This window comes from Balaenoptera borealis, assembly GCF_965194805.1.
Source record: "Balaenoptera borealis genome assembly, chromosome: 9".
In the NCBI taxonomy this organism is placed as follows: Eukaryota; Metazoa; Chordata; class Mammalia; order Artiodactyla; family Balaenopteridae; genus Balaenoptera; species Balaenoptera borealis.
Window position 1 is genome coordinate 56911717 of NC_138873.1, and position 12032 is coordinate 56923748.

The 12032-nt window shown below is 31.2% G+C and overlaps 1 protein-coding gene across 6 annotated transcripts in view; it reads right to left on the minus strand.

Moving 5' to 3' along the window:
- Positions 1 to 331: 331 nt before the first annotated feature.
- Positions 332 to 12032, minus strand: part of GRIK2 (glutamate ionotropic receptor kainate type subunit 2) — a 640648-nt gene continuing 628947 nt past the window's right edge. For 5 of the 6 annotated variants that reach the window (XM_082405216.1, XM_082405212.1, XM_082405214.1 and 2 more), the window contains one exon: positions 332 to 2043. In XM_082405216.1, the coding sequence (XP_082261342.1) occupies positions 1879 to 2043 (165 nt within the window). In that variant the 3' untranslated portion in view covers positions 332 to 1878. Of the gene's footprint in view, positions 2044 to 6022; positions 6110 to 12032 lie in introns of all 6 variants that reach the window. The other variant, XM_082405217.1, reaches the window with a different exon arrangement.

Consider the following 12032-nt stretch of genomic DNA (forward strand, 5'->3'; position numbering starts at 1 on the left):
TAATATCAGCAATCACTATACAGTCTTACACAACCCTATTGACATAGTCAATATCCACTCACAGAAGAGGTAAGATCATGACTATAGCCTCTAGAACTGCTAGTTTTCTCATTTGAACTGCCCTAAGCCTGAAGATTACATTTTATATCCCAGTCCAGCTTTTCTTACATCTGAATAGCTCATGGCCTGAGCTTTTTTCTTCTTTTCTCCAGGTAGTTGGGAAGTGGCCATCCTTGATGACCTGGAAGGATTCAGGAAGTATACTTCCCTTCATGCAAGGAGCATATTGTGTATTCCTTTACCCATACAAGAGAAAAATGAAAGTCAAAGATGAAAGTAAAATGGACATAATTTTAATGATTTTTTTAAATTTTGTGCATTGGATTCAAACAGCAAACTGTGTGCACTCAACTGTTATCACAATGTTGTCAAGAGTTCTGTGTCTTTTACCATTTTACACACAATTGTTCGTTACAGTATGTTATCAGCCTCGTGGAAACCAGGGGTGTGGCATGGTAAGCAGTGGTGGTAGTGCACCTAGCTTTTATATTATCTAACTTGAAAATATTTCTCTTCTATGATTCCTTTTTTTCTTGATAAAAATAGTTTTCACCAAACGTTGGTGGTGCACACGCACTACCATTCATGCTCGACATCACACCCCTGACAGGAACGCATGTTCTTATTTTGTTGATAAAAAGTATTACAAAAATTTCCATACAAAAACTATTTTCATAGAAATCTTGCATTTCCACAAATAAACCTGAACATTTTTTTGAAAAAAACTGCTCAAGAATTTTGTTCATTTAACATTGTGACTGTATTGATAAATGCAGTCCACGTCAAAGTTCACCACACGTACTTTTCTTTAGATGACCAGTCCCCTTTATCCTTTCACTGAGATCTGCCCAGGCTCCATCAAGTTCATTTATAGCAGGAAGGAGGGTTTGGATTAACATATCTGAATGTTAGAATGAAAGTTTCAGTCTTCCACAGAACTATCAACACTCAGCCCTCTTTTACAACTTAAGACAAAGATTGCAAAACATCATCCTTTGTGATTCAGAATCTCTGAACCAACTGTTGCTTTTTTTCTTGGTGTGGGAGTGGGGAAAGGGTGTCTGGGGAATAGGTAGGGATTTGATAGAGTTACATGTTAAATCTCCTGCCATGGTGAATATAAGAGAAAACATTATTTCCTTGGTAACTGACATTTCTATCTCAATCAGTGACACAGACTGTCGAAAAAACAAAAAGAAAGAAAAAGAAAGAAAAACACTGATGAAGATCTGCTTCATATTCCACTTGCCATGAAAGTCAGATTTGTTTTGCATTACATTTTTATCACATCTTATAAACACGTATTGTCAATTCAGATGATCATTATACTGAGTAGCTGGGGGCTAGTAACATCACTACCCTCTTATCTGGATGTTCAGAAGACTGTATTGTTTCTTGCAACACTACAGTTTTTGCTGATTCCAAGTATTTTTATTCTTAATGATTTTTTTACCTCGTTACCCTTGGGGCAATTATGCTCCATCTCCTGGCAACAGTTGGGCCTCAAAAGGAACCTGTAATTTCTTACTGAACTGCATTTGAAACCAGCCACAAATGCGTATGTAACGTTCACTCAGAAGAAGGGAGGAACCCATGATAAACAGTTTAACCCCGTGTAACTTGGTTCTCCATGATGCCTGTAACTCAAGTCTGATCATTGCAACTGCTTAGATCACAGAGTCTCTAGTTCATAGACACAGCGGCATGAGGTAACTCATTTTATTTTGCACAGGTTGCATATTTCCACAGGAAACATTCTCGCTAAATTGTTTGGAAAAACAGACGACAGTTTGTGCTTGGGTGTTTGGCCTCCCAGCTTTATGCCATGGTTTCTTTACCTGGCAACCTTCTGTCGTTAAATGTGTGCATGTTGATAACTTCTTCTGTTTTCACGATAACTGGGGCCTGTGGCTTGTGTTTTAACCGACGCTGGCACTTCAGGGACATCCTCAATTCCTCTACCATGGCACTACAGAAGGACCTCTACAGAATAACACAGAAAACGAAATATTACAAACAGATCAATGGCAACGGTCCTGAAACAATATTAAAATCATTCTCAAAGACTTGTCAACATAGCAGCCTTGAAGTTTTGAAAAACTCCATTATGAAAATTATAACAAATTATTACAATTTTAACATACAAATCATGATAATTAAAATATTTTATCAAAGTGGGAAAGTTTAAAGAAAATCTCCACCAGATAGTGAAGTGAGCTGCCAACTAGGAAAGCATACATTACATATATGTTGAATGAGATTTTCAGATATAAAATTAACATTATAAGATATAAATCGACCTTAAAATTTAAATATAAGCACACATACACAAATCGGTTACCAGAAATCTACTTTTGCTATTTTAAGAAATTAGAAAAAAATGAACTGGTTTTTAGATCACAACATGAGATATGAAAATTTTCTTTAAACGTGGATTCTTCATCGTGCATTTCATAACAGAACAAAAATAGTACTCACACATTTAGACATAAAATATGGAAAATAATTTCTGCTATTCATTGTATCGTTTTGTGATTCTGCCTATAAAACTATCGATGATGATTACAAACACATATGAGCTAATCATGAAATGACATTGTATCACATTAAAAATCCATGCACACATATTAACTTCTTTGTCACCATCAGCTTGATAACTGAGAGCTGATAAATAATTTATTCCATGGAGAAAAAAATGACCCTATACGTAATTTATTTTTTAATTCCTGTTTTATTGGCAATAGATTTGCCAGAAATTCTGTATATCTGGGGCTCATTATTACACACTCCTCAAATTCCTACTACAGAGTCAAAACGTGAAACAAAAATTTGTTAGTCTCCCTCCCCAGCTAATTGAGATACGTGTGTTAGGTACATATAACCATGAACAATTTTCACATTGTTGTTGACATTCAGATGGTCTAAGACTTAGGCTCTTTCTGTGCAAGAACTAAAAATGTGGACAACAACTAAAAATGTGGACAAGTATGAAAAATTTACAAAATTCCAAAAAGTGATATGAAAACATAATGAAATAAACCTAATTAAATATACATGTGAAGACTTATTTTTTTGCTTTTGGTATTGCTTCTTTGTTGTGTATCAGCTTAGGCTAATTCCAAAATAATACAGGATAAAAATATTTAATACCATATACGTGCCTTATATTTTAAAAAATACTTTGTATACATCACCTCTGTGACACAAACTAATACTGAATTAAGTTGGGCATCTGTACAACAGAGAAAACGGATTCAGAGAAAGGATAAGTCACTTTCTGCAGCTCACACCTACACCTCCAGCAAGATATTCTGATACCAAATTTTGTGATTTTTGACCCTGCCCTAATAACTTCCTGTACATTCCTGGCTACATTCTCATTTTTCTGTTATGGATTCCTGAACAGTTTCCTTAGTGATCTTCCCAACTCTATGTCTAGGCCATTCTCAAAAAGCTCGCAATTATCAGATAATCTACTGTTTTAAACACCGGTTATTAATAGTATTATTTTGTCCAAGAAACAGGTGAAATCCAATTCTCCTTTTTACCATCATGACCTCTCTGAGTCAGCTCTACCTCATCTCTCCCCCCAACCTTTTCCTTTTTTCTCTACACACACCCTTCTCTTTGGACCTCCAAGTTTTTTCTACTTTGCTTCTCCTTGCTCTGTTACCCAGCAGAGTTCCTTCATCTTTCACATCAATCCAGCTTTATCCCTTGCCTCTGGACATGACTCAAATTTTAACTTATTCAGGAATCACTTTCCAATTGACCAGACTCATTATTTTCACTCAATTCAGTATTTTTCACTCATTATCATGTTTCTCTGTCTGGCCTCTAGGTGTATGCATCCCTCTCACTTAATTGTAAAGAGCAGAGATTAAGTGCTCATGGCACTGACTTGTACACACATATTCTTTAAATGTTGACTGAATTTACAATAGCCATACATGACCCTAACATTTTAATTATTTTTTTAACAATGTTTCTAATTCAATTGCTTAAAAAAAGCTTAAAAAAGATTTTTTTCAGAAGCTTAGTAAAATGCGTTGTGTACAAGTGATCTAATTAATCAGATAAAACTTTAATAACATTAAATTAGTAAAAATATTAATTTATTAGTACTTGTAATGGGAGATGATTATGTGCTACACATGAATTCCCCATTAACTATGGAGTTATTTCTATGTCTTATTTATTATGTGTTAAATAATACAGTTCCAAAATTCATGAATTCTATTTCTATTAAAGGATCTATATGACACCTGACAGCCAGTATAGGGACACAGTGTTTCTTGTTGCTTAATACCTACTATTAGATGTACTTATTAAGAACATGATGAAAATGATGATGAAGATGGTGATGATGACAACACTGTAGAAATGGAAAAATCTGACTCCAAAAGAGGGAGGAATACATAGTCTTGAGGTAACTTAGTCTTGGTTCTCTGTTGAAACATTTAACAGAAGAATTGATTAGATAATGTAACAAGGTCAGAACTTGATGCCATCGACACTTCAAAATGTTATAGGATGTGGCTAATGCTGAATTGTTTGAAATAAGCCTTCATTTAAAACAAATAAATTTTCTAAATGTTAAATAATTTATAACACTGTCTTTGGCAAGCTGAATTTTTAGACATTTTGATTATACTAATTTAAAAAAGTTATAGAATAGAAATATTGTTTTGTCCATAGTAAGACAGTGATGTAAACAACTGATTTTCTTAGAAAAAAAAAATCTTATAAATATACATACCCATTCAGCTATGAAATGACTCAATTTTATTTCCAGTAAGTTAAAAAGTAAACTGTATTAATAGCCTATACTTAACTTCAGACTACAAATAAAGACATTTAAACTCTTTTAAGCAATTTTATGTAATATAAATTTTATAATGCTGATTAACATAAAACATAGGTAAAATCCCTGCCCCAAAGATCACAATACTTTTATCTTTTATAATTTAAAGTTATCTTAAGTAAATTATATTTACAAATTTAGAAGCTCTGAAAATTATAAACATGTAACCCCATCATTACTATTTTAGGCTTTCTCTATTTTACAAAGCCATTAGAAAGTGAAAATTTTAATCAAGAAACCTTTAAGCAATCAGTAGCCTTGATTATATGATGTCATTTATGACTTTTGTTAATTTTTTCTCTGAATAAGCTGAATTTTGCCAGTTCTTTTTTGATCTATCAATGTAAGTTTACCTAAAAAATAGTTTTATCTTAGGTTCTAATAAAGTCACCATAAGACAATAGGTTTTTTTCTCACTTGTATAATATTTCTAATCCTTCACAAAACTATGAAAACCTTTAGATTTGAGCAAGAGTTTGGAATCAACAAGACAAATTTTAAAAATTTAATGATACCATAAAGTACAGTTCACTTGTGGCATTAGGGCAAATACATATTCTTTTCTCTTTTTAAAGCTTTAGAATGTAAACTCCATATCTTGATCTATGTAAGAATCTAAAGTTGAAACTGTAGAGATGATTGTGAAATATAGTTGTTTCCCTGTGTTGTATGTTGCCAAAAAATTACCACTTCTGATTTTTAAAGTTCTAACTTGTTGTCATTTGATAGAGACAAATTATCTTTCCTACTTCATATCATGATCAGAATTTTTAAAACATCTTTTTTACTGAACTATGAAATAAGGTTTTAAAAAACCCAAATGCGCTTGACAGGAAATTTCCTGGGTTATAATGAAGAAGAAAAGAGATGAGGAGGAGGGAGAAGGGGAAGAAGAAAGAATGAAAGAGAGAGAGGAAGGAAGGAAGGGAGGGAGGGAGAGAAAGAAAACTACCATGCTTTTCAAATTACTTCTTAGAGATAGAAACACACGAATTGTGTCATTAAATAAAGTTTCTTAGGGTGAAAACAACAACAAAAATGTTTCTGCACAATATAACAGACTACAAAAAGAAAAAAGAAAGGTGCAAAGATACTAACCATGATTAAAAACCTCTTTTAGTAAGTTTCAAAAGTTTACTAAACAGTGTCTGGATGGTAGGGTGGCACTAACCAAATAGAAGATTCCTGAAAATGAAAATTTAAATCTTTGAGCTGTTAGCATGTATAATTGCATTTAAATTATTAAACTCATTAGAAAATTCACTATGTTTAATGAGGCAACCTGTATTTACACATCTCTAATTGAAACAATGAAGGTCTGGAAACCTTAAAAATATGAATTTGGCTATATATACATTGCCTTTTAAACAAGCTATTTTCTTTTTTAATTTTAAGTATAAGACAACACATAAATAGTCTGCAGATAAATGTTCTCAAGAATATCATTCTTGGTGTAATAGAATAATTTATTCTTAATAGCTTAACTTTCTAATTTATAGATATGTTTATATGATAACATGATGTGACAGCACTTTGAGAAGTACATAAATTTTTTTAATATTAGAAATCTAGTTGTAAACATGCTCCATATTGAACACTGATATATTTAAATTTCATTTTTAAGTTAAAACCTTTATATTTAGCAATGTCTGTCTTTAAAAAAACAGCCACTGATGAAAAATAACCAGTTTAATTTTTTTAACTTTGAAGCTCATCACTTTCATGTTGAATATATAGTCATTTATCAATTGAAAGAGAAATAATCATAAATATTACATGCTACTATCAGGTCTCTATTTAGTATATATTTTTTAAGGAGGAAACTATTTTATACATCTTGCTGTCCTATTCTTTGATGGTATAAAATTAACTAAATGATATTCCAATAATCATTCAGAATAATTTCCAACCATTTTTGCATACAGTTTCTATTTGAAGCCCTATTAAAACATCTTTAAGCTGCTTCTAACAGATTTTGTGGTGCAATGTCCTAATATGTACTAGCGTATATCAACCAAACTGTTTTGTTTTGTTTGTCATTTAAATTATTTAACTGATTACGGATACCTCGTTCATTCTCAGACATTTTCTAATTAATTTCTGATGCTGTAGGCCATTTGACCAAGAATTCCAGATCACATGTAGTAGAGACAAGTCCAAACAGTCACTGTAATTAATCCCTGCAGAAAATTATTCCACATTAGATAATAATTAAATTAACTAAATAATAACTAAAAGGAAATAAAAAGTATATTGGATATAATATGCAATATTTTATATAAATGTTGGTGCATTGAATGAGGAAGATAAATGTCATTTAACATGGCCCGTTCCTTTTGATTTGTACTCTTTAATTGGCAGTCTTTTAAAAATATCAAATAGCTAATGCTATACATCAGAAGTATGAATTTACCTAAGGCTATATGAATGTAACAGTGAAGCAATGAGAGATGAAAAATGACTAGTTAAGACACTCATGTCAAAAATATATTTATATAGCAACTTTGATCTTGACATTCAGTTTTAGAGCAGCTCTCTTTTTAAAAAACTTATATTACTTAGATAAGCTGTGCAGTCAGACAGGCATGCATATAACTGGTAACCGAGCTGAAAGAGGAACACTATTCTCTTGACTTCCGTTCTGTAAGTGTGTTATTATATTAGCCTGCCTCATTAACAGTGATTTGAATTTCAGCTGAGCCTTCTACCTGGACTCTGCTCTTAATAAATGGTAATTTTTTGAACACTAAATAATAAATCAGACAGAAAAAAAATTATGGGGCTAAATTATTTTTTTCTCAATAGATAAAATGACAAAGCATCCTACTCTTTAGCCTGGATTATTTTACAATGATAAACATAACCAAAGATTAAAATATTCTCAGAAACCTTAATTCTTACAGAAACAGTTACTGAATATCGTTATATTGCATTTTGCAAATACAATAAGACAGAGAAAAACGGGGCATCATTACACATTTTCACACTTTCCCTACTTGAGCCAGAAATATCAATATATAAGGTCTGACAAGTATCAACACCACTTTAGTTGATACAGCTGTGAAATCAATTTTAAGAAAAAGCAGTGTTAATCATATTCTTGCTAGCAGTCATAATAATAACAATTTTTCAACAAAAAGTATATAACATCCAAATAACTAATGCTTAATTCCAGGAGAACTCTCTTTCCTTTAAGGTACAGCAGTTAAAATGTAACAGCTTTATAAATAAAAATAATAATTATATTATAACAACAACTGCTTATTATATGCCAGACACATGCAAAAAAACTATGTATATAAACTATATTAATTTCAAAAACATTTTCATTTATGGTGTATTTGTAACCCATTCATTTATTTATTTTAAAAGATTTATAGAAAAAGTTAAGTAATTTTATCCAAGGTTGAACATACTTGAAGAATGATCCCAAGTCTTTTTTATTTCAAAACTCATGCTTAACGTCCAGGAAAGTGAAATGACTATACAGGGCTCATGATCAAAGCCCATAATCTGTTTATCTAATTCAAACTCCTACTGCACACATTTTGTCAACACAACATCAGAGAGAAAAACTGTCAAGAAAAATAGTTAAATATTCTACCTCCACTTTGTGTAGTGTGATATAGTGTAAATAGAGTTAGTCTAGGCATCTTTGACCTTGGGAAACACACTTGACCCTTGAGATACTTATCCTCATCTGCACAATATGGATAATAATCTTTGCATAGTTCTCAGAGTAACTTCGTGCTCAAATGAGATATTACACTTTAAAAATTCTAAAGCCAGTTATGAAAATCAGCTACAATCTTATTTTAAAACATTATTTATGGGCATAAAAAGAGGATGAGTTATCATAAATGAATGACTTAAAAATCCTTTTGCTGATTTGCAACTACTTGCAACTACTTAGTGAGTAAAATGAAGAGTAGCATCTCATTTTGAAGTATGATTTTATATTTATATGTAAAATCATTTTTAAGACCCATCCAGTTAGTCCCTATGTAGGTTATTAGTGGACGTTGAGAGATACTCTGCTCTCAGAGAAAGGCAGTAACATAAAAACAATACAAAATGCACTATTTTTCCAAAGTTTATTTGCAACTTTTAACTTCTAAATATTGGCATGCTTCATAGCTAAATTTTATTATATTAAAAATGTACTCAGAACTTTAACTTCTGAACAGCTAAATGCAGTTAAAATTCCATACATTAAATTAAAATTCCATATATTAAATTAAAATCCCATATATGAAAAGCACAAATATACTGTGGTTTGTAAATAGGCATTATTTGGAAAATGTAAATATTGGAATAAAATCTTTACTGATGATTTATGACAATGTTTGCATTCCTATATCTTATCCAATAAATGATTTCTTTTACAAAGCATTACTCCTGTTAGAACTAATTCTTCAGCATTCTGGAAGCAATTTCTGCATAAGGATCTGTGAACAACTTCTTTTCATTCTTCTGGTTCCAGGAAATACAGATTCAGCCAGCTTTGAAAAGGGTTTTCCTTGTGAATAACCTTTCACCCAGAATCTCTAGTCTTGCAGGTTTGTTTGTTTTTTTAACACCTTTATTGGAATATAATTGCTTTACAATGGTGTGTTAGTTTCTGCTTTATAACAAAGTGAATCAGCTATACGTATACATATATCCCCATATCCCATCCCTCTTGCATCTCCCTCCCACCCTCCCTATCCCACCCCTCTAAGTGGTCACAAAGCACCGAGCTGATCTCCCTGTGCTATGTGGCTGCTTCCCACTAGCTATCTATTTTACATTTGGTAGTGTATATGTGTCCATATCACTCTCTCACTTCGTCCCAGCTTACCCTTCCCCCTCCCCATGTCCTCAAGTCCATTCTCTACGTCTGCGTCTTTATTCCTGTCCTGCTCCTACATTCATCAGAACCTTTTTTTTTTTTTTAGAGTCCATATATAAGTGTCCATCGACAAATGAACGGATAAAGAAGATGTGGCACATATATACAGTGGAATATTACTCAGCCATAAAAAGAAACGAAATTGAGTTATTTGTAGTGAGGTGGATGGACCTAGAGTCTGTCATACAGGGTGAAGTAAGTCTTGCAGGTTTAAACTAAGCCACTCTGATTTTCTTCTTATTCCTCAGATTGCATTGTTTCATTTATTTGTTCCTCTACTGTGAGTTACAACTGCCTTTTACATTTGTTATTCAACTGTACACTGAAGAATATTCTATGTGTCCTCAAATTTTTTTTTTAGTTTTCAGTGATGGGAAGTTATTGTATTATTTAGAGATTATCTTCGATAAGATTCACCAGTGTTCTATAATACAAACAACTATGTAGACTACAATGGACTATATCCTGAAAAACAGCCATACTAAGTAGTTCTTAAAATGTACTTCAATCATCTTAGAGGGAGGTTAGAACAAAAAATATGTATCCAAGACAGGACACATAGCTTAGAAATTCAATATCTGAGCAATAATTTTTATATTTTTATTTCTCAGACATATTTACTACATTTTGTTTATACTTAAGTAATAAGAAAGGGAATATTTTGTCATTAAGTTTTTCATATCAAGAAACTCAAAGATTCATGTTCAACCTGATGTTCAATAAGAAACAATTTGTACAGGCAAATTCATTTTCAATTACATGGAAAAGAAAGTATTTCTATATACATATCAGATAAAAACAAAAGATCCAACTATGTAAATTATATTGCTACTTTTGCTGGAAATCAAGAGGGCAGAATTATTTATACCTTTTAAAAGAAGACATATTCAAATATGTAAGAAATGATGAATAATTCCAAAAAATTAATAAACCATAATTATGTCATACAATATTTTTATAAAAATTAAGATTATTACAATCATTTATAACTCATGCTTACAAAACCAATGTATAATCATAAAGATGATATATTTCCAGAGAAAATAAAATTCTATATATTAAGCAGCTTTTTTTCAGTTATAAGTAAGATTTAGAAGGTGAACACAGGACCTTTCAAACAAATCCATGTAACCTGAAATGCTCTAATTGCCTAAAATGTACAGCAGTTTCTTGGATTGCTTACTGAATAAACCTTAAGTAGTAATATTTTTAAAACCAGGGAAAAGTTAAGGCAAAAAGAAAATCAATTAGAAAATGCACATGTTTGTTGGATACTTTTTCAGATACATTCAGAAAAGAAAAGCATTTTGAGTATCTTTCCAAATGGTCAGGTTATACTGTGAAAACTATCAAAAAATAAATACCTATTTAGTTTACAAGTCTGAATAAATGAAAAGCAATATATCCTTGATGCATTAATATTTGCATCAAAATTAAAACCATTAAGTATTTTAAAAATTGTAATACACCATCTTGTGGTTATTGGAAAGTAATGCAATTTACAATTTTGGGATTTTTATAAGGTCTACGTATTTCAGCATTATCTTCTGTTTTCAGTTTTAACCTACCCTCATTTAAAAATATTACATTCTTACACTACTCTTAGTTATCAAAAAACTTGGAAATATAACAACATTATAGTCATTAAGACCTATTTGTTCCATTAATATCTTACAAAATATGTGCTATGAGACATTTTATTTTCATCTTTAAATAATAATAATAATTATCACTAATTTTATCATCATCATCATCATTGGAGGTAAGACTTGACATGGTAATATATTAGTTATTCATAAATTTTAAACAAAAACCTCATTTTCAACTAGACTGTGTGTATATTTTATCTGCCTGCCTATTCAGATAAAGATAGAAAATTTAATTTGCTCTTTTACAAAATACTAGAATATTATAAATTAAAGAAAGAAAAAAGAAAATGGAGAAAGAGAATGGAAAAGAGATGATAAAGTATTTTGGGGCTGGAATCGTGAATAATAAATCCTGCTTACCTCCAACGCGTAAATACAATTCATTTCATGTTTGGTTCTCAATAAATAATTGTTGAGTAAATGAATAATTTTAGAAATGTTTACTTTGTTTTTAAAATCTAAAAAATTTCAGTTAAAGACACAATTATAAGTATAAGCTGTGAATTTCTGTATGTTTTCATGCAGATCTTATAATAAAATCTAGGAATATTTCACAGGTAATTTTAAT